General features: G+C 65.1%; 2 protein-coding genes across 2 annotated transcripts; one reads left to right on the top strand and one right to left on the bottom strand.

Moving 5' to 3' along the window:
* Positions 1–3,648: 3,648 nt before the first annotated feature.
* IDUA (alpha-L-iduronidase) lies at positions 3,649–20,490 on the top strand. The gene is made up of 14 exons (XM_079772358.1): positions 3,649–3,907; positions 4,653–4,793; positions 15,538–15,623; positions 15,800–15,907; positions 16,610–16,705; positions 16,862–17,064; positions 17,149–17,328; positions 17,417–17,633; positions 17,874–18,086; positions 18,191–18,312; positions 18,400–18,525; positions 18,614–18,690; positions 19,009–19,109; positions 19,271–20,490. The coding sequence occupies exons 1-14, from the start codon at positions 3,762–3,764 to the stop codon at positions 19,375–19,377; spliced, it is 1,923 nt and encodes a 640-aa protein (XP_079628484.1). The 5' UTR covers positions 3,649–3,761; the 3' UTR covers positions 19,378–20,490.
* Positions 4,947–12,771, bottom strand: SLC26A1 (solute carrier family 26 member 1). The gene is made up of 3 exons (XM_079772345.1): positions 11,925–12,771; positions 7,860–8,469; positions 4,947–7,352 (listed from the first exon to the last, which is right to left on the bottom strand). The coding sequence occupies exons 1-3, from the start codon at positions 12,407–12,409 to the stop codon at positions 5,820–5,822; spliced, it is 2,628 nt and encodes an 875-aa protein (XP_079628471.1). The 5' UTR covers positions 12,410–12,771; the 3' UTR covers positions 4,947–5,819.
* Positions 20,491–22,332: the final 1,842 nt, after the last annotated feature.

Genomic DNA, 22,332 nt, shown 5'->3' with positions numbered 1-22,332 from the left:
TCTGCCGGCGTGTCTGGCGCTAACCTTGCTATGCAGAGAAGGGACTGCAAGTGACACAGGACACATTCAGCCAACCCGGCCACTGTTCCCACAGCTTGACGCCCCTCCGTCAGGTCCCGAAGGCACCCCGCCTCCCCAGCGCCACCCCAACAAGAGGGGAAGCGTGGCAGAGGGAACGTGAGATCGTGTGGGGACCTCCGGGGGCACGGTATCTTAGTTTAGCAACTTTTACAAAACGATGTGGCCCTTTGGGAGTCCACGCCACGGTGCGGGCCTGCTGTGTCCCTGAGGTGCCCAGGGCCACCCCGTCTTAGGGCCCTGACATTGGGGGCCGGGTCTAGGACAGCACCTGCTTCTGTGTGTGTCCGGTGTGGGGAGGACCACGTCCCCCAGAGGCCAGCTGCCCGCCTCGTCCAGCGCCTGCGCTCCCTTCCTCCACCGCCGAAGCGGCAGCACAGCATCTGTGTTCCAGAACGTGTCCCCAAGCCCGGGCGCTGGCATGGCTCAGGGGTTGACCTATGAACCAGGAGGTCATGGTTCAATTCCCAGTCAGGGCACAGGCCCGGGTTGCATGCAGGCTCGATCCCCAGTGTGGTGTGTGCAGGAGGTAGCAGATCAATGATTCTCTCTCATCATTGATGTTTCTAGCACTCTCTCCCTCTCCATTCCTCTCTGAAATCAATCAGTCAATCAATATATATATATATATATATATATATATATATATATATATATATATATATACCCGGTGCATGAATTCGTGCAAGGGTGGGGGGTCTGGCCAGCCTGGCCAGGGGGAGGGGCCATGGGCGGTTGGCCGGCCTGCCTGCTGGTCGAACTCCTGGTCAAGGGGACAATTTGCATATTAGCCTTTTGTTCTATAGGATATACACTGAGTGGCCAGATTATTATGTGTTCAGAGATCATCATAATCTGGCCACTCAGTGTGTGTGTGTATATCTATACTAATAAAAGAATAATATGCTAATTAGACCGAATGACCTTCCAGACATCCTTCCTGACAAAAGCCGTGCCCCACAGTCCTAGGCGCCAGCGGCTGTGGCCCAGGAGAGGGACAAGCTGCCCACACCGCGGTCCCGGGCGCCAGCGGCTGCAGCTGAGGCCCAGGCAAAGCCACCCGCCCACGATACCCTGCAGCTGCATCGGGCCTAAACCGGCAGTCAGACATCCCCTGAGGGGTCCTGGATTGGAGAGGGTGCAGGACGGGTTGAGGGACTGCCCCCCCCCCCGGCAATGCACAAATTTTGTGCACTGGGCCTCTAGTATATATATATATATAGAGAGAGAGAGAGAGAGAGAGAGAAAATAAAATGTGTCCCTGGATATGTTCCCGTCAGATGTGGTAAGGTGATAGAGAGAGGCAACTGCCTTTGAAGGAACAACTTACCACTTGCACGTCCCAGGAGAAGGGGTAACCGTGCCCTGCAGGGCCACACAGGGAAGGCCCAGTGTGGGCCGGAGGCAGACTCGGGAGCCCAGAGAGCGTGGCCCAGAGTTCTGGTCTGATTGGGGCGTTCACAGGAGGGAGAGGGTGAGTTTAGCGTGGCATCGTGGGGGCAAACTCAGCAGCCTGGCGCAGGGAGGGCAGGCCCTCCTGTCCGGGACCTGGCTTGGTGTCTGAGGTGCGATGGTGAACTGGTGGGCGCGGGCTCTGGATGGACTGACTTGTAATCAGAGGTGTTCACAGGGGCGTCTTAGCCGGCTCCAGGGACTGGAGGGCCGGGGGTTGGGGCAGTCTGTCCAGAACCAAGGCCCCCAGAGTCCGGAATACAGGAAACAAGCAGACACAGTCAATAGAGTCGGTCGGACAGCCGGGCGGGGGGAGGAGGGAACATTTCTGTCTGTCTGGAGATGCAAGCCAGACTCTGTTTAAGAGACAAGACAATAGGTGTTTTGTTTAAGAGAAGAAAGAAGGGGAAAACCTGATGCTACTGTGGACGGGGCCATGCCCGGGAGAGGGCTGCCCAGACCTCGGGCCCCTGCCTGGCTCCCTTCTCTCCTTTCAGCCAGAGAGAAATGACCTTGCATTTCCCAGGATGAGGGGGAATAATGCGCCCCAGCCCTCCCTCCCTGTGGCCCTGCCTCCTGTTCCCAGGGCCTGTGGGCACCAGCGTCTCCCTTTATGACAATCATTTCCATGTGGCTGTCTTGCCTTACTGATGAAGACAAACCCTGGGTCCATGTTTCAGAACCATCTTCAAATCTCTCTCTTTTTTTAAAAAAAATGTCTTTATTGATTTCAGAGAGAAAGGAGAGAAACATCAATGATGAGGATCATGGATTGGCTGCCTCCTGCACCCCCCACACTGGGGATCGAGCCCGCAACCCAGGCATGTGCCCTGACCGGAATTGAACCGTGACCTCCTGGTTCATAGGTCGATGCTCAACCGCTGAGCCACACTCTCCGAGGTCTGGCCTCTCCGCATCCAGTGTCCCTCTGCCTCCCCTCACAAGGATGACATTAGCGCCCGCTCGGATAATCTGAGATCATCTCCCGTGTGAGAGCCTTAACTTAATCACGCCCCCAAAGCCCCTTCACCCGGAGTCACACTCACAGGCCTGGCGGGCCGCGGGCCACACTCCGGTCACCCCCTCACCCTTCCATGTCACTGTCACACGTTTTGATTCCCTGGGCATATGGTAAGCCCCACACAACACCCTTGTCACGGTGTTCCAGGCTGCTCCTCGGAGACTTCCTCTTGCCCCGCCCTCCTGTCCCCAGGCCTGTTTGCCGTCTTCCGGGAAGGGCACCCTTCACGTCTCCTTCACGCAAATGTTCTCAGAGTTTGTTTCTCTGAAATGTCTATTGGACCTCCTCCTCCTCCTCCTCCTCCTTCTTCTTTTTTAATATATTTTATTGATTTTTTTACAGAGAGGAAGGGAGAGGGATAGAGAGCTAGAAACATCGATGAGAGAGAAACATCGATCAGCCGCCTCCTGCACACCTCCCACTGGGGATGTGCCCGCAACCAAGGTACATGCCCTTGACCGGAATCGAACCTGGGACCCTTCAATCCACAGGCCAACGCTCTATCCACTGAGCCAAACCAGCCAGGGCTGAAATCAATAAAAATATTTTTTTAAAAAATTAAAAAACAAAAAAAGAAACGTCACTTGGCTTCTTAGAGGCAGCTTGTCCTGGGCCGTGCCCGTGCCTTTACAACAGCCCCACTTTCAGAAAATGGCCCCCAAACCCGGGCCGCCTTGGACTCTGCTCCTCTTCCCACACATCCAGCCCCAAGGTGCCCCCTCACCCCACCGCCCGCCAGCAGCCCCGCCCCGAGCCCCATTCGGCCCTCCCGGCCTCCAGGGCCGCTTCCAACGCAGCCAGAGCGGGGCTCACCCTCGCGCCGCTGCCCAGAGACCCGGCTGCCAAGGGTCCCGCGCGTGGCCGGGGACTGGACTGCCATCCCGGGGCGGGGAGGGCGCGCGGGAAGGAACCTTCCAGGGGAATCAGCAACCCAACCTCCGGGCGGCTGGAGCCCAGAGAGCCCCCACCCAGGGTGCCCGGCCCCGCCCCCTCCTCTGCGCTGTCCCCCCCACCGCTCACCCCGCCCCCCGCCCACCGAAGCCCCGCCCCCGCCCCGACGGCCCGGCCCCGAGGGTCCGCCCCTGGGTGGCGTCAGGTGGCGCGCGACCCGGAGGCGGAACCGCCCGGCGTGGCGCACATCTCCGCGCTGGGAGCGCAGAGGACCCCGCGGGCTTGCAGGGGCCGGGGTGTGCCCGCGCCGCGCCCGGCCATGCGCCCCCCGAAGCCCGGGGCGCTGCTGCTCGCGCTCCTGGTCGCGCTCCCGGCGGCTCTGGCCGAGGCCCCGCACCTGGTGCGCGTGGACGCGGCTCGCGCGCTGCGGCCCCTCCGGCCCTTCTGGAGGAGCACCGGCTTCTGGTGAGCGGGGCTCGGGCGGCCGCTGCGCCTCTCCCGCTGAGCGCTCCTCGAACCTGAGCCCCTGCCCGGCTCCCGGGCCTCTGGGACCCCCTGCGCCCGTGGCACACAGTAGGCGCTACCAAGTCCGGAAGGCGGCCCAAGCCGGCCCACTCCTTCCTGGAGGCCCGCCCTCACTCGGTGGGGTCTCCTCTGTCCCGGCTCCATGGGTGCTTGGGGTGCCTCCGGGTGTTCTAGCTGAGGCAGGACCTGGGGGATGGAGGCCTGGGCCAGGCTGAGTTTGGCTGATGGCGGAGGCGGGGATGGGAGGCAGCCTGGCCCTGGGAGGGCCTTGTCTCCGGACCCTGCTCTTCGGCCACCCGGAGCCCTCCCAGGGGCGGCCCCTGGGCGGTAGGGCACCCCTGCCCTGGGACCTGTCCCCACTCGGCGGGTCCCCAACCCCCTCTGTGTCAGGCTTCGAGCTCAGACCCGCGGCTGCCGGAGCAAGGAGCAGGGTGGGGATGAGGTCCTCTCCTCAGGGAGCCCCCGACCCCCAAAACATGAGGCTTCATCACATTTCCGGCCTTGGGGGTCATTGTGTCGCACCAAGCAGAGCATCGTCCGCTCGTGGACACTTCCCAGCCTGCCTGCCGGAGCCGTGTCCCGGGCAGGCCTGGCCGTGGCTTCGCCCGTGCGGATGCTGGGTGAGGCTGGTCTGTGGGCCTCCCTCACGGAGCCTAATGCTCCCACGCCCTTGTTCTGTCCCCAGCCCCCCACTGCCACACAGCCGGGCTGACCAGTACGACCTCAGCTGGGACCAGCAGCTCAACCTGGCCTACGTGGGCGCCGTCCCCCACGGCGGCATCGAGCAGGTTCGGACCCACTGGCTACTGGAGCTCGTCACGGCCAGGTGGGTGGTGGGGGGTGGGCAGTCCGGAGCGGCTGGGCAGAGCCCACTCGACGGAGACAGGGCCGAGGCTGTGTCCGGGGAGGACAGTGCCGTGCGGCTGTTGGGGGGGCACCGGGGAGGGGGACCTGGCTCCGAGCAAAGTGTCCTGTGGGGACGGGAGGAGGGAAGGCGTCTCCGGGGCTCACGGGGCCGTGGGTGCTGGGCCGTCCGGGATGGGCGCTGCTGGCTTCCTGCTGGTCGCCTGGCGCTCAGGGTGGGGCTGGGTCCCGCCGCCCTGGCTCTGTGGCCGGACCGCTCCAGCGAGTATTCACACTCGGACCCTGTGCCGGGTTTTTTATTTGTATTTTTATTGATTTCAGAGAGGAAGGGAGAGAGAGAGAAACATCAGTGATGAGAGAGAACCATTGACTGGCTGCCTCCTGCACGCCCCTGAGGACCGAGCCCACGATCCAGGCATGTGCCCTTGACCGGAATCAAACCTGGGACCTTTCAGTCCACGGGCCAGCGCTCTATCCACTGAGCAACACCGGCTAGACATGTGCTGGGTGTTCGTGAGCCGGCTGTGCGGGGAGGTGGTGCCCGCGGGCCGCCTGAGGTTGCGCTGGTCACACCATGGCCTTGGCCCTACAGCCCGGCGGGGCCTGGCCAGGTGTAAGGGACACTTCGGGGAGGGGTGCTGGGGGAGCTTCCAGAGACTCAGACCCTCCGGCCTGGCCAGAGCGGCCCGCTCTCCCCAGGGGGAGGGGCTGTGGGGGCCCAGGGCCCGGTGTCCTGTTGGCACCTTGCAGGCCACTGGGTTGTCTCGGGTCCTCGTTCAAATAAGACAGTAACTCCGAGTGCCAGACGACCCCACGACGCACAGCACCAGGGTCCAGCTTCGCACAGAGGTGGCGTCTGTTTTAAAGGCTCCCTTGTCCTCCCGGGAGGACACGGCGCCCATGCCCTGGAGGAGTCGGTCTGGGTGATTGGTGGTGAGGGCCTCGGCGTGGGCACCGCTGGGACTGGGTCTGGGCAGCGCCGCCTCTGCTACAGCGAGGAGTTGGCGGGCGCTCGCTCCCTGTGCCGGGCCTGGGCCGCCTGCACGGCGTCGTGCACACTGTGGAGCAGCTGCACCTCCTCGCCTGCGCCCTCCTGGCCGCGCCCCAGGAAGCCCCCTCTGTGCAGGGCGTCCCTCACCGGGGGGCTGCAGCAGGCCAGCAGCAGGGCGATGCCCAGCGCCCCGTAATCTCTTCGCAAGTCCCGCAGCGTGGCCAGGCCGGCCGCGTCCAGGAACAGCAGCGGGGCACAGTCGATGACCACCGTGTGGAAGCCCGCCGCCGGCGCGGGCACCAGCACGGCCGTGCTGCTCGCCGGGCCCCGGTCCTCGTCCTGGACGGGGCCGCCCTCGCTGACCCCAGCCCCCGGGCCTCGCTCCGCCCTCCCGGCCGCCAGGCGTCCCGCGTCCAGCCCCGTGAGGCTGTAGAGGGACCTCAGGAAGAAGTCCTTGTTGGTGTAGCAGAGTGGCCCTGCGAAGCGGAACACCCGCACCCCGGGCTCGGGGACCAGGCCCTCGAACTCCGCCGTGTCCTCGTAGGAGCAGGAGCCCCCGATGCGGGCCAGCAGGGCGGCGCGGGGACGCTGGGTGCGGCTGGCCAGGCTGAGCAGCGAGAGGAGCAGGCCTGCCAGCAGCCCGCCCTCGGTGCTGACCAGCACGCAGGTGGCCGCCGTGGCCACCCAGACCAGCGCGTCGGCCCGGCTGAGCCGCCACAGCTGGGGGACATCCCCGGCCTTGCGCAGGGCCCCCCGCAGGCTGACGATGATGACGCAGGCCAGGACGCAGCGCTGCAGGTCCCGGAACAGCGGCGCCAGCGCCAGCAGCACCAGCAGCACCACGGCGGCGCTGACCACGCCGGACAGCTGCGTGCGGCAGCCGGTGGCCGTCTTCACCAGGCTCTTGGCCAGGGCGGCGCTGGTGGCGAAGCAGTGGAAGAAGGCGGGCAGCACGTTGCAGCAGCCCACGGCCAGCAGCTCCTGGTCGGCGCGCACCGAGTAGCCGTGGCTGCGGGCAAACATCTCCGCCAGCGAGACGGAGAAGGCGGAGCCCACGAGCGCCAGGGGCACAGCGTCCAGTGCCACGCGCCACATCAGCTCCGGGTCCGGCGCCCGGGGGGCCACGAAGCCCGTGGGGATGTCGCCGGCCACGCTGGAGCCGAAGCGGGCGTGGAGCTGCCCGAAGTGGGACACGAGCGTGGCCGCCACAATGACCAGCAGCTCCGTGGGCAGCGGCACCCTCAGGCGGTGCCGGCAGCGGTCCGAGACCTCCCTGGCCGCCAGCAGCACGGCCAGGCACACGGCGCTGGTCAGCACGTCACACAGGTTGGCCTGTCCGGCGCTCTGCAGCAGGCTCAGCCACGTGCGGACCACCAGGCCCAGCCCCTGGTGCCGGGGCACCCGCACGCCCAGCAGGTGCCTCAGTTGGGACGTCAGGATGGTCACCGAGGCCCCCATGGCGAAGCCGTCGAGCAGTGGCTGCGAGAGATAGGCAGACACGAAGCCCAGCCGCAGGACGCCCAGGAGGACCTGTGGGCAGAGGTCGTGAGGCAGTGGCTGTCGGTTGCGGCCAAGAGCGTGGCCACACAGAGAGCCTGACCAGCCACGGGAAGGCACCCCCTCCCGCCCCACAAGTGGCACCGCCCCCTCCGAGACCCAGAGCGGGGGGGCCTTGGGGTTGCGGTGGACAAGCCGGTATCGGAGAGGGTGGTATGGGGCGGCCCCAGGAAGGCAGGCAGCCCCCAGGGTCCCACCGGGGGCAGGAAGCCCGGGGAGGCCGTGTGGGCCAGTCACACTCCGGCCACCTATCCCTGCTCAGGCCGCCGCTGGCCGCCAGGCTCCATGGGCCCTGGGCACCCTCAGCCCAGGCGCTCTGCCCCGGGCGCCATCTCGGGCCTCCCTCTGCCTGTGCCTTGCTCGGTCTGGTTCCTGTGGTTAAACGCCCCCATCCTTCGAGGCTCCAGCCCTCCCGGGGCACAGTGAGAACCCACAGGGGCCCCCCCGCAGCTCGGCAGGACCCCTGCGCCCGCTCCTCACCTGGTAGATCCCAGTCATCAGCGTGAGGGCCGTGGCCACGCGGATGGCGTAGCAGTCGCGCCCGCAGTCCAGCAGCCCGGGTGCCAGGCCGGCAGCTGAGGCGTTGAGGGCGCTGCTGCTGTTCCTGGGCCTGGGGCCGTCCTGGGCGGGGTCGAAACCAGCCAGCAGGAGCTCCCGGTCCACCACCTGCCCCACCATGAGGCAGAGCAGGCTGAAGATGCCCACGGAGACGTGGCGGGAGGTGCCCATGAGGAAGTAGATGAGGTTGGCGAAGAAGGACGTGTAGAGGCTGTAGACGGGCTGCAGCCCGGCCAGCAGCGAGTAGGCGATGGCCTGGGGCACCAGGATGATGCCGATGACCAGCCCGGACACGACGTCGCCCGCCAGGTCCTCCCGCAGGCTATACCTGCGCAGCCAGCGCGTGACGGGGAACAGGTCCTGCACCAGCGCCCGCGCCCCCTGCACGCTGCACGCGCAGCTCCGCCGCAGCCTGGCCTTCAGCGTCTGGCGCAGGCCTGGGGGTGCCGGGGGCCGCCGGCGGGCCAGCACCGGTGCTCCGCCCTGCTGCTCGGGGGACACGTCCATCGTGGGGAGCCAGGCCCTCGGGAACCTGCCATGGAGACGTGGTGTCAACCCTGGGGCAGGGGGAGGTTCGTCACGGACCCAGGCTCTGCTGCGCCCCGTCCACCTCCCTGTCCAGGCCCAGGCCCTGCCCTCACCCCTCACCCGACGCCCCCGCCCAGACTACCGAGCTCCCCCTGCCCTGTGGCCCTGGGGGGACGGAGGCCGGGGAAGGAGCGGCAGCCCTCGCCACCTGCCGGGCCCCGTGGCGGGAACCCTGGCACCTGCTCTGGGGGAGGGGCCTTGCAGGGCCAGCTGTCCGTTCCGACTGCGGGTCCCCCTTTCCACGCGTGAGGCAGCTCTCCTGGTCTTGCCTCAAAACACACGGGTGCACCGTGCAAACACGCGTGCTAGGCCGTGCCTGCCATCTGGCCCGACCCTGTCCCGCACTCGGCGCTCAGCGAGCATCCCGGCCCGGCTGCTCAGCCCGGACTGGGGCCCTTGACGCTGCCCTCTCAGTGACCTCACCCTGGTCACTCCCCGCCTGTGCTGAGAGCCGGGCCAGGACACGGGCCTGGACTGCCGGGGCGTGGAGGGCGCGAGGCGTGGGCACAGCCCCGTGGACTCCGGGTGGTTCTTCCCGTTAGGGGACCGAGGAAAGCTGTGTCCAGAGACCTCACCACACGGCCCGGGGCTTTAAATGCCACCTGCCTTGTGCTGAGGGTCCCCCAAAGAAGCCTGGCCCGTTCCTCTCCCCAGGGAGCCTCCAGGAAGGACTCTTACCTGAGGGAACCCTCCCGGGCTCGGGCTCGGTGGGTGGTGAGGGCCGGCGGCTGTCTGTCCTCCCGGCCCGGCCTGGGTCTGCTGGCTGGTGGCTGGACCCCGAGCCCGACTCCAGGCCGTGCTTGGTGGGCTGGGCCGGCCATTAAATTATTTACCCCAGAGACTGCTGAGTCAGTTCCCCCAGACTTCCCCCGACGCGTGTGACCTGCGCGGCCAACCTGGGAGTTGTGCTGTAATCGGGCCCCGAATAATTACATGTGTGGCCTCGATAGGCTCCCAGCCTCCCGGGACGGGGCTGCAGGTGGGGGACCGGGCCGCCCGGGGCCGCGCGTGGCTGGGCAGGATGCTTGGGAGGAGGCCCTGGCACCTGGGACCCTAAAGGATGGGTACGGACCAGGGAAGGGCCCCTGACATCCTCTCTGTTCTCTGTGTGAAAGGCTGCTGTGTGTGTGTGTGTGTGTGTGTTGCCAAGGGCAGGGGGGTTGCCAGGTGCTGACTGAGATTCTGGGACCAGCCAGGCGTGCCCCTCTTGCTGTGGGCACGGGTCCGGAGTCTGTCCCCCGGAGCCCGACCACCTGCGCCCCAGCCCAGTGCTGACCCTTCGTGAGTGGCAGGCGCCTGGCTTCCTGCAGGTGCATTCCCTCCGGGGGGAGGGCCCTCCTGGCAGGGCTGGCACGCGGCCTCGTGCCCCACACGACACGCTAAGGGCAGGCTGCTGTGTTGACGGTGGTTATTCAGAACCTCAGTCCCCCGTTTTTTAAGTGAAGGAGTGGGTGAGAAGGGGACGATCCTGGGGGTGCTGAAGCCTCAAGGGGTCCCCGTCCTGGAGGTGGTGGTCCCTTTGGCGCTGGAGGGCCGAGCTGGCCTGGCTGCTGTCCTGGAGGCCCTGGCCCTGGCCCTGGCCCTGACCCAGCTGATCCTCCCATCCCCACGGGCCCTGCCAGAGTCAGCAGCCACCAACCTGCAGGACTCTGTTCCGCCGGACGGGACAGTGAGGGGCTCCCTCCAGACCCCATCACACTCTGCCCATTTGGGGACTTCGGGAAGCCTGCCTACAGGGCCTGGCCTGGCTGGGGAGACCAGGAGCCCCATCTGGGGGCAAAGACGGGAGTGCTGCCCAGGGGTGGATGGCCAGGGACTGAGAGGGGTCCCCACACTTCAAGGCAGTGAGGTCCCCACTGGCTAGGCCGGCTCTATCTCCAGATCTGATCCCTTGTCCCTGAAGAGTGGGTTAGGCCGCACAGGGCAGAGTCAGGCCGTACTGCCCGGGAGTCGGGCCTGGGACCCGCTCACCCCGGGGAGCTGTTGGCCAGGACCAGGCGCTGCAGTTCACTGGCCCAAGGTCTGGGTGGGGTGAGGCAGAAGTTCAGGGCCTCATGCTCCAACGTGGGGCAGATAAGGTGCCCTTCTGAGGGAGGTGTGGGTGGGGGAAGGCAGCTACTGAGGGGTCATAAAACAGTTGTCTCCTGAACCAGCTACCTGAAAAGGGCAGTGAGGGAACTCCCCTGGGCTCACTGCCTGGGGTGGGGAACACCAGAGCTGAAAGGCATGGAGGTGGTTGGGCGTGGACCTAGGAACCGAGATCACAGTTCAATTCCGGGTCAGGGCACATGCCGGGTTGGGAGCTCAATCCACACTGTGGGGCGTGCAGGAGGCAGCCGATCCATGATTCTCATCGTTGATGTTTCCATCTCTCTCCCTTATGCTCTGAAATCAATACCATACACACATGTAAGAGGCATGGAGCGTTCTGGGGTGCAGACACGGGCTGGGGGCTGGGAGTGATGAGCATCCGTGCTGGGACAGGATGTGGGGGGCTTAGGAAGGGGGAGGTTATTTGGGGTAACCCTAATGTAGGAGGGGGCCCCTCCTCCCTCACAGGAGCGGGCAGGACCTGGGGCTGTCTGGGTTTGTAGCACCTGTGGTGGGATTCTGGGCAGGTGGGAATTTCGGGGAGGGCTGTTTTCCGTGCGCCCCATCCTGTCAGCTGCGTGGGGGCCTGGCCTCGGCTGTCCTTGGCAGTGTGGACTGAGCCTGATACCCCCAGCTCCTACCCGGCTGAGCACCGTGGAGAGAATGGCAGGACCCCTGGGTCTAGCACCCACACCCGCACCTCGGCCTGCTCTTGTGTCTGGTATCCCCTGGGTGACAATGCCGCTGTGGTCTGGCCAAGCTCGTGGGCAGGTGTCTGGGCCCCCCCCCCCGTGCCCCTCCCCCCAGCTGCAGGCTCTGGCTCAGGGCAGGGGCTGGGGTCTCCAGGGCCTTGCACCAGCCGCCTGCCCACTCCCTGCCACACCCACACGGTTATTTCCTTAATATTTGTCTTCCAGCCGAGGTTTTCATGGTTAAGGTCAGTTATTGGAGAAGGAAACACTGTATTCCTACAAGGAAAGAGAAGCCTCCAGGGCCCTGAGGACAGACCCGAGTCCGTCCCGTCCCTCCCCTCCCCCAAAGCCCCGCCGCCACAGCGCGTGTGCGAGCGCTCCCGGGTTCCAGAAGGAAGGCCAAGCAGACCCGTCTGCCGGCCCCGTGGCCTGACACCCTCCCACCCCCATCCCGGGAGGGCAGACCGCGCCTCCGGGCACGCCATCCCCCCTCTGGAAGCCGCCGGCCTGGGTCTCCACCTGCGTATCCCACCGCGTGCGCGCGCGCGCCCCGCTCCGCGTCCCCCCTGCCAAGCAACGGGCGACTGGCTCGGTCCCGCAAGCACCGAGCACTCACCGGGCGGTGCGCCGCTCCGTCCTCGGGGCCACGTGCGCAGGCCCTGGGGTGGGGGCTCCGGTGCCGCGCACCGCCGGCCCGCGCGCTGTGAATGAAGCCCTTGTGCCGCCGCCGCGCCCTGGCACGTGCGGGAGGCGCCTCCGCTGCGCCGCACACCCAGGTTCCACCCGCCCGGGCCGTCGGGTGGAGGCGCCTTGCGGGTCGGGCGGTGGCCAAGGCCGCGTGTGCGAGCCGGGCCTCTGCGGGGGGCGTCCTGGGATGGGCAGTGCGCTCACCTCCCCGCTCAGCCCCCGGCTAAGACTGTACAGCACCGTTTCCCCTCCCAGCAGGGCGGAGGCACCAGGGTTCCCAGCCCCCGCCTTCGGGTTCCTGGCCCTGGGGGCAGGTGCACTGGCTGCCCAGGCTGGCCGGGCCAGCAGACACACAAGTTCATCCAGGTGACAGGCTGAGGCTGGGCACACCTCGGGGCCGAGCAGGGGCCACATTTAGAAAGGCTTGCTGGGCCCAGCGCTGTGTGGGCAGGTGCGCAGGGACCTGTGTCTTCACTTTGCACTTGGTCAGCATTGTTTGCACCTGTCTCTCCGCCCCGCTTCCCTCCCCCCGCCCCACATACACATCTGTGGGACTTTGGAACCCACCTGCTGCATGCATTTAATTTTTACCCAAGAGCTTGTTAAGTTTTCTTTTTTTGCTGCCAGTTGTGACCTTTGGATGGGAGGGAGGTGGGGGGAGGGGTGTATCCTCGCTGTGCGCACGCTTGTCCTGCTGGGCCCACGCCTGTCCTGCCGGGCACACGCCTGTCCTGCTGGGCACACGCCTGTCCTGCTGGGCCCACGCCTGTCCTGCCGGGCACACGCCTGTCCTGTGCACACGCCTGTCCTGCTGGGCCCACGCCTGTCCTGCCGGGCACACGCCTGTTCTGTGCACATGCCTGTCCTGCTGGGCCCAGAGTGGGAAGTGGCCCCTGCACAGAGGGGCCAGCGAGGGAGCAGCCGGAAGGAGCAGGAGGGTTTGCACGTGGGTGGACTTTGCAGGTCAGGCCCAGGCTCTGCCTTGATGGGGTGCTGTGAGGGGTGGGGGAGAGAGGACCTGGGAGGGTGTTGACCTGTTCAGGGGACAAGCTGGGCCGGCCAGGCTGTGGGTGAGCTGGAGACAGACAGACAAGGGTTGTTTAGGGCCTGACCCATGTGACCCCTCCTCCAGGTGCACAGGCCACGAACCCGCTGCCATCACCCTCTTACCACCCACCCCTGCTGTCACCCTCAGATCTGTGGGTGGGCCGGGCATGCCCTCAAGGGGAGCCCTCAAACCCCTGCCTCCCCACCTGCCTGGGCCACCTCCTGCTTGCCAGGCCCACGGCCTGACCAGGACCACCCGCTTCCTCCCAGCCCAAAGCCAGGTCCACCCTGGGACGCCCACCTTTGTGGCCTATCTTACTGCTGCTTACCCCTGCCTGCCTCTTCCACCTGCACCCCTGCCTGCCACACTGCTCAAGCTGAAATGAGGGCTGTGCTAGACTCTCCGCCCCCCAGCTCCCCTGGCTCTATCAGGTGCTGGTCGCCCCCTTTCCCTTTCAGCCCTTTCTCTCAGCCCTCCCCCCTCCCACTCAGCCCTCCTGGTCTGAATGCCACACCTGCCCCTGGGGACCATCTTCTGGCTCCAATTAGTACCAGGGGGATCCTTTCAAACACGGCAAAGGCAAGACTGTGAGGACAGGAAAGAGATGTGTTTGTCACGGGTGTGGGGTGGAGGGAGGGGGCAGGGGAGGATTTTAGGGCCCTGAGACTCTACGACGTAGAGAGGGGTCCTTAGACATCTTCCCAAACCCACAGGATGCGCATCCCCAAGGGTGACCCTCATGCACACTGAGGACTCTGGGGCGATGCCGTGTCAGTGTCGTCTCATTAGTCGTCACAGATGTCCCGCTCTGGTGCGGAGGCTGATCATGGGAGGCTGTGGGGGGCAGGATGGGAAGTTTCTGTACCTCCCTCAATTTTCCTGTAAACCTAAAACTGCTGTTAAAAAAAAAAAAAGTCTTATGAACAAGCAAACCCAGCCCTGGCCGGTTTGGCTCAGTGGATAGAGCATCAGCCCACAGACTGAAGGGTCCCGGGTTCGATTCCGGTCAAAGGCATGTACCTGGGTTGCAGGCTCGATCCTGGCCCTGGTTGGTGTGTGCAGGAGGCAATCAATCGACGTGTCTCTCTCATATCGGTGTTTCTCTCTGTCCCTCTCCCTTCCACTCTCTCTAAAAAGCAATGGGAAAATGTGCTCAGGTGAGGATTAACAACAACAAAAAACAAGCAAACAAAAAAAGTCATGGCACTGTTCTCCCTGAGTCTCTGATAGGGCTCCCCATTTCCTCTTGAGTCGGGGTCCCTCCTCACTGGTCGCCAGGCCCCATGTGACCTCACTTCTCACACCCACATCCTGGTTCTGCCTCAGGACTGCACACGCTGTCCCCTGTGCACTCTTATTGCTGGTTTGTCCCATCACGTGGGGGTCCTGGACGCTACCTGGAAGGCCCGCCCCCGCCTGACCCTGGCTCCCTGTCACATCCCCCTCCCAGCACATCTGATTTGTTTAATTGCCTGGTGATGCCCGTTTCCTCTCCAAATAGGAGCCCTGAGGGCAGTGAGCCTCTGTCTGGGATGTGTGCTGGGAGGGGAGGCTGCCTTCCCCGTTCCTGTCTGCCCAGGTTGCCCCTTGGAGTGTGGGAGAGGAGATAGGGGCGCTGGCCTCCAGGAGGGCAGAGGAGAGCAGGTCCCGTCGACCGTTGTCCCCCAGCCCCTGGTCCAGGCCAGCTGTCTGCAGGATGCCGGTTCTCCCTGCTCTATCCTGTTGCATCATTCTCAGACTTGTCTGCCTGCCGCGCCCCTGAGGCCCTGGCTGTTCAGAGCCCCCGATGGCTTTGGGTTGGGGATTCCAGGACAGGCACTAGTGTAGAGAGCGCCTGGGAAGGCACATGAGCATTTCTTTAATTGTTGTCAGCTGAATCCAGTGGCATTGGCAGAGCTGCATCCTGGAAACACACCTTGCCAGAGGCAGGTGTGTTGTCAGTCTGACCTTCAGTCCAGGGGGCCAGGGGGTGGGTTTCATTATCTAAATCCAGCCAAGCACCAGGAACAAACATGATTATCCGGGCCCCCCCAGAAGTGACGATTACAAAGAACCCACAAGAATGCACATAATCTCCTTTGTCTTGGGCTTTAGTAAAACTTCTTGGTATTTTGCCGTATAAAATAAATGCGCCTTATCAGCTCTGGGTCTCTGTCTCTCCATCAGAGGACAGCTGTCCCACCCAGCCCCAGCTTTTTCCTTCTATCTCTGTGTCTGTCTCTTTCTTTCATTTTCTCAATCCCCAGCAGCCCCTACTCAGGAACCGGACCGCTCTCTAGCCGCGCTAGATGCGGAAAAGAGAGAAATGTTTACACACTAGTTCTTACTAGGCGGTGAGGGATAGGCTTCCATAGCTGGTGTTTTTCCAAGGGGAGGGGCCCATGAGTCGAGCTGAATCCTGTGTACACCTGTGGATTCTCTACCTGCATGATGTGGCCTTGGTTCGAGCCCAGGGCTGTCTCTTCCTGTCCTGACATTCCGTGTTCTTCTACAGAAGGTCGGCCGGGCAGGGCCTGAGCTACAACTTCACTCACCTGGATGGGTACCTGGACCTTCTCAGGGAGAACCAGCTCTTCCCGGGTAAGTGGCTGGCCCAGCCTCTGCCCACGGTGCGCTCTCCCATGACCTGGCCCCTCTGGGTCCTGGCTGGTTGCTCCCCCAGGACTGGCCTTGGCACGACATGGTGGGGCCAGGCCTGGGAAGCATGGGGCTGTGTGGGAGGTGGACAGCAGGACAGACAGCCTCCTGTGTTGCAGGCTTCGAGCTGATGGGCAGCCCCTCTGGACACTTCACTGACTTTGAAGACAAACAGCAGGTGTTTGAGTGGAAGGAACTGGTCTCCCTCCTGGCCAGGAGGTACATCGGTGGGTGAGGAAGCGGGGACCTGGAGGGATTGGGCGGGGGGGGGGGGGGGGGGGCTCCTAGGCTGGCTGTGCTCATGCACCTCTGCAGCCTCCTCACCAATCTCTGTCATGAACTTTTTTTTTTTAAATATATTTTATTGATTTTTTTACAGAGAGAAAGGGAAAGGGAGAGAAAGCTAGAAACATCGATGAGAGAGAAACATCGATCAGCTGCCTCCTGCACACTCACTACTGGGGATGTGCCCGCAACCAATATACATGCCCTTGACCGGAATCGAACCTGGGACCTTTCAGTCCGCAGACCGATGCTCTTTCCACTGAGCCAGACTGGTTTCGGCTGTCATGAACTTTTTAAAAAAACTATTATTGATTTCAGAGAGGAAAGGGGAGAGAGGGAAACATCAATGATGAGAGAGAGTCATGGATCAGCTGCCTCCTGCACGCCCCACACTGGGGATTGAGCCTCTAACCCGGGCCTGTGCCCTGACAAGGAACTGAACTGTGACCTCCTGGTTCATAGGCTGATGCTCAACCGCTGAGCCATACTGGCCGGGCATCTGTCATGAACTTGATGGGGAGGAAGGTCAGGGTGGTGGGCGGGGCCAGACTCACAGGCTCAGACAGCCCGGCACCCACACCCCAACCCTGGGCAGCCCTGCTCCAGGGCAGGGGCCCACACGCCACCGCATGGACACTCTGCAGATAGGTACGGCCTGGAGCAGGTTTCCAAGTGGAACTTCGAGACGTGGAATGAGCCGGACCACAAGGACTTCGACAACGTGTCCATGACTTTGCAAGGTGGGCGGGGCCTCCGGCACCTTGGGGGGCGGGGCTCCTGGCGGAGGGGGCGGGGCCTCCAGGACCTGTGTTTGGAGGGGGCGGGGCTCCGGGGCCTGTGGGGGGTGGAGGGGGCGGGGCCTCCAGTGCAGGATGCGCCCTCCTGACGCCTCGCAGGCTTCTTCAACTACTACGACGCCTGCTCCGAGGGGCTGCGCGCGGCCAGCCCCGCTCTGCGCCTGGGCGGCCCTGGGGACGCCTTCCACCCGCCCCCGCGCTCCCCGCTCAGCTGGGGGCTCCTGGCGCACTGCCACCGAGGCGCCAACTTCTTCACCGGGGAGCTGGGCGTGCGGCTGGACTACATCGCGCTCCACAGGAAGGTACGCGGGGACCCTGCGCGCCCTCGGGGCGGTCTCTCGGGTGGACGCCGGCCGGCCGTGCTGAGGCCGGGCTGCTGACCGCAGGGTGCGGGCAGCTCCATCTACATCCTGGAGCAGGAGAAGGAGGTCGTGCAGCAGATACAGCAGCTGTTCCCCAAGTTCGCCGACACCCCCATTTACAACGACGAAGCCGACCCGCTGGTGGGCTGGTCCCTGCCGCAGCCGTGGCGGGCGGACGTGACCTACGCGGCCCTGGTGGTGAAGGTGGGCCCTGCCCCAGGCGCGGTTCCCCCCGCGGCGGAAGGTGGGGCGGTGGGTGGCGGCCACGGTCCCAGCCGCCTGGTGCCCACAGGTCATCGCGCAGCACCAGGACCTGCTGGTGGCCAACCGCAGCGCCTCCACCCGCTACGCGCTGCTGAGCAACGACAACGCCTTCCTGAGTTACCACCCGCACCCCTTCTCCCAGCGCACGCTCACCGCGCGCTTCCAGGTCAACGACACGCGCCCGCCCCACGTGCAGCTGCTGCGCAAGCCGGTGCTCACGGCCATGGGGCTGCTGGCCCTGCTGGGTGAGCCCCCGCCCGGCCCGGTCCGGTCCAGGTCGTATCGCTTCGGGGCTGGGCGCGCACACCCCGGGTTGGGCGGGACTGACATTCCAGGCCCTGAGGAGCCGGGGGAGCCGGGTGGCTGTGCCCTGCTGGGTGGGCGCAGAGGTTGCGGTGTGTCCGGGACCTCCTGGCGGGGGCCCCCGGGGAGCGGAGCAAAAGGAGGGCAGCCTCCGGGTGGTGACCGCTGCCCGCGCCCCGCAGACGGCGAGCAGCTCTGGGCCCAAGTGTCGCAAGCTGGGGCGGTTTTGGACGCCAACCACACGGTGGGCGTCCTGGCCAGCGCCCACCGCCCCGCCGGCCCCGCCGACGCCTGGCGCGCCACGGTTCTGGTCTACGCGAGCGATGACACCCGCGCCCACGCCAACCGCAGCGCCGCTGTGACCCTGCGCCTGCACGGGGTGCCCCCGGGCCCGGGTGAGCGAGGGGCCCCAGCGTGGGGTGGGGCCCCAGCAGGCTGGGTCTGGGGGCGGGGCCCGGGGGGCGGCCCGGGAGGCGGGGCCCATGGTTCGGCTCCGCAGGGCTCGTGTACGTCACGCTCTACCTGGACAACCAGCGCTGCAGCCCCCACGGCGAGTGGCAGCGCCTGGGCCGGCCGGTCTTCCCCTCGCCAGAGCAGTTCCGGCGCCTGCGTGCGGCCGAGGTCCGCGGGCGGGGTGGGTGGGGGGTGGGGTGAGGGGCGGGGCTGCCCGCCGGTCCCAGGGCCCTGAGTACCCGGCTCTGTCCCCAGGACCCTGTGGCCACCGCGCCGCGCCCTGTCCCCGCCGACGGCCGCCTGACGCTGCGCCGCGAGCTCCCGCTGCCCTCGCTGCTGCTGGTGCACGTGTGCGCGCGCCCCGAGGAGCCCCCGGGCCAGGCAAGTGGCGGCCCCGGCCCCGCCCACTGCGTCCCTCCCCCGTCCACCCCGCCCATCCTGCCCCGTCACGCCGCCTCCCTCTTCCCAGGTGACTCGGCTCCGCGCTCTGCCCCTGACCCGTGGGCAGCTGCTTTTGGTCTGGTCGGATGAGCGCACGGGCTCCAAGTACGTGAGTATGGGCGCTCCGGCGGCCCGGCCCCTGCGCGCCGCTCACCCATCCTTCCCCTCCCACATGCTCCCCAGCGCCTGTGCAGCCCACGTGGTCACCCCACTGTAGCCCTCACCACCCTCACCACCCGGAGGCCACGCTGTCTCCCTCACACACCTGCCCCTCCCCCCCCCCCCAGTGTGGCCTGTCCTCCCAGCGGGCAGAGTGCCCAGGGCCCTGGGAGGAGCCAGGAGGAGGCTGGGGGGACTGGGCTCTGGGAGGGCCCTGCGCGCCCCACCACCTGGACCCCAGCCCTGTCCCGACTGACCTCCCAGGTGCCTGTGGACCTACGAGGTCCAGTTCTCCCCGGATGGCCAGGTGTTTGCGCCGGTCAGCCGGAAGCCGTCCACCTTTAACCTCTTCGTGTTCAGCCCAGGTGCGTCCGCCACAGCTCCTGGGGCTCCGCCCGCCCCCCCCACCCGTGCGCCTGGGGTGGGGCCGGGGCCTGCGAAGCCTTCCGTCACGGGGCGCCAGGAATTGGATGTGGGTTCAGGGGGTCCCATGCTCCAGAACACGCATGTACCTTTGTGCCCCCAGACACGGCTGTCGTCTCTGGCTCCTACCGGGTTCGAGCGGTGGACTACTGGGCCCGGCCAGGCCCCTTCTCGAACCCAGTGCGGTACCTGGAGGCCTTTGCCCCATGAGGGCCCTGCTGTCCAGTGACTTGGCGCCTGTGCTGACCGGTGGGCTGGACCGGCACCAGCTGCCCGTCGGTTGTCAGATCTGTTCGCCCTCCCGCCCGGTCACTCACCCCCTTAAAGTGCCTTCCCACACCTGGGCCTTGGAGTTGACCTTTGTGGAGACACCGGCTGGAGCAAGTCTCCCTTGCTTCCCTGCCACTCAAACCGCCCCCCCCCCCACCCTCCGCGGGTGCCAGGTTGGGAAGCAGGCGGAGGGGCCGAGGCACTGCTCTTCGGTGGTTCCCTGCCCAGCTGGGGTCTCTGGTGGCACCCAGGGGCAGCAGGCCCCATTCCCATCCCACCTTCTGCCCACAGGGGGGACCCACTTCCTGAGGCCCAGCTGGGCTCTCCCTGCACCTGCCAGGTGGGGGCAGGCTGGGGTCCAGGCTGCCTGGCACAGACTGTGGCCAGCAGCAGAAAAGGCCGCCCGGGGGCTGTGCCCGCTCCCACGGACATCCTGTTCCCTGTCTGGGCCCCGAGGGAGACTGATGGTGTGCTCAGTTGAAGACGGTTTGGGGACATCTATAGGGCCGTGGGCAGGGCAGGGTAGCCACAGGGGCGTACAGAACCCCAGCCCCCAGCCCCTCAGCCCACCGCTCCCGGCAGACAGAGCGGGTGAGGGCACTGGCTGTGCAGACCAGGGCGTGTGGAGAGCTCGCCCGGGCAGGAGCGGAGACCTTGGGCCTGGGGTCCCTGCGGGTGGAGTGGAGGGTGTGGAGGCCCGATCCCACTCCTACCCACCGCCCTCTGGGCTGCCCTGAGCGCAGATTGGGAGGGGATGGGTCTGGAAGGGCAGGTGGAAGACGAGGCCCCGTCCACCCGCAGACTGCCCATCCAGTGTCGATATGAAAAGTTCAGCCCGGCCCGCGTGGCTCGGTGGTTGAGCATCGACCTGTGAACCAGGAGATTGCAGTTGGATTCCCGGTCAGGGCACGTGCCTGGATTACAGGCTCGATCCCCAGTGTGGGGCGTGCAGGAGGCAGCCAATCAGTGATTCTCTCTCATTGATGTTTCTCTCTCCTTCCCTCTCCCATCCTCTCTGATAGCAATAAAAATACATTTTTTTAAAAAAAGAAACGTTCATGGGCCACCAACTCCTTGTCATGGGGGGGGGGGAGAGACATCAGTTTGGTCATATGTCCATGTGAACCCCAAAGCCAGCACCTGTCCCCCATGCCCATTTCCCATGTGGATGCCTGAGGGCTCGGGGCCGGGGGGGCCTTGTGTCTTTGTGGGACACCATTGCCCACTGACCACTGGGACCGCACAAGGGTTCCTACCCCATAACGAAGCCCTTTCTGAGTCAGCTCGGGCGGCCATAACAAAACACTACCATAGCCCTGGTGTGGCTCAGTGGATAGAGCGTCGGCCTGTGGACTGACGGGTCCCAGGTTCGATTCCAGTCTAGGGCACATGCCCGGGTTTCAGGCTCAATCCCCCAGTAGGGGGCATGCAGGAGGCATCTGATCAATGTCTCTCTCTCATCATTGGTGTTTCTATCTCTCCCTCTCCCTTCCTCTCTGAAATCAATAAAAACATTTAAAAAACAAAAACAAACACACACACACACTGCCGTCTGGGCGGCTCAGACAACAGAAATGGATCTTCCCACAGTCCCAGAGGCAGAAAGCCTGAGACCCAGGTGAGGGGAGACAGGCTCCTCGGGCTCGCAGACGGTGCCATCTCCGTGGCTGGCTGTGTGCTGCTGATCTCCACGTATGAGGACGCGTCACACGCAGTAGAGCCTACTCATGATACTATCATCACCTCTGCGGAGGCGCCATCTCTGAATAGGACCGCTTCTGGGGTGCTGGGGGCTAGACCTTCAACATATGAACTTTGGGGGGACGGTTCAGCTTACGGGCCCTGACCTGTGTCCCCTGGTGTCAGGACTCATCACCTCAAGGGCAGAGCAGAGCCCCTCCGCCTGCTGGGTCGGGCCACCTCAGCTTCCTGCTCACTGGGAGGGGACTGGGTTCCCTGGCGGACCACGTCCTTCCTTGGACAGCAGGGCCTGCAAATGCTGAGCGCAGATCCCACAGGCAGTGAGGGGTGGTGGGTGGCCCTCCCCCATCCTCCTCCCCAGCCCTGAGCGCTCTGGCTTCCAGCAAAACAGCAGCACACGTTTGAGGCCGCACCTCAGCTTGGGTTCCTGTCCTGGTAAGATGGCCCCTCCTTGGGAGGTGGCTGTGGCCTGTGGGCAGTCATCTGCCCTGTCCCTCTGTCCCCAGGGGAAAAGCCACCGTTTGCACCGGGACTGGCTTCCGTGTAGCCAGGTGGCCGTCAGGCTGCTGTGTTGTCTTTGGCCTTGGCTGGTTGGGGCTGGGCGTGGCGCTGTGCTGAGGTGCGGGGGGGGGGGGGGGGGCACATGAATGGCTCACACAGCCCCTGCCCCTGCGGCCACGGCCACTTGCACCTGGGCCCCGTTTATGAGAGTCCCAGAGGGGAGGCGGTCGGGGTCAACAAGGCATTCCTATGGGGCACCCCAGACCTCCTCACCCGACACATCTCATCTTGGGCCTTGAGTCTGGTTAACTGGTCGACCTCCTGGCTGCTGCCCATGGGAGAGCCACACGGGCCCGCTGTGCCACCTTGGCAGTGTGTACCCGCTGCCATAGCCCCGTCTGTGCTATTCCCTTCTCTCCGTGCAGCCGATGGGCAGCCCAGCGCGGGCGAGGGAGGGCGGCACTTCAGCGGAGCCGGAGCCTCCAGTCCAACACGTGACTCATTTCTGGACAGAACGCTGCCTGCACTTGGCGCTGGCTGGGTGCTGGGGTCACAGCCCAGGTCAGGCAGTTCCCAGAGCTCAGCTGCAGGCCGGAGACATTTTCGGTGGGAGGAGGGCTGACGGAGAGGACCGAGCGGGCCTGCCTGGGGTGCCCGGGTCCGGGCAGGAGCCTTGCTCTCGGTGCTGCTTCG

Source organism: Cnephaeus nilssonii, assembly GCF_951640355.1.
Source record: "Cnephaeus nilssonii genome assembly, chromosome: 1".
Lineage (NCBI taxonomy): Eukaryota > Metazoa > Chordata > Mammalia > Chiroptera > Vespertilionidae > Cnephaeus > Cnephaeus nilssonii.
Note: the sequence above shows the minus strand (reverse complement) of the source record. Positions and strands in the feature narration are given on the sequence as shown.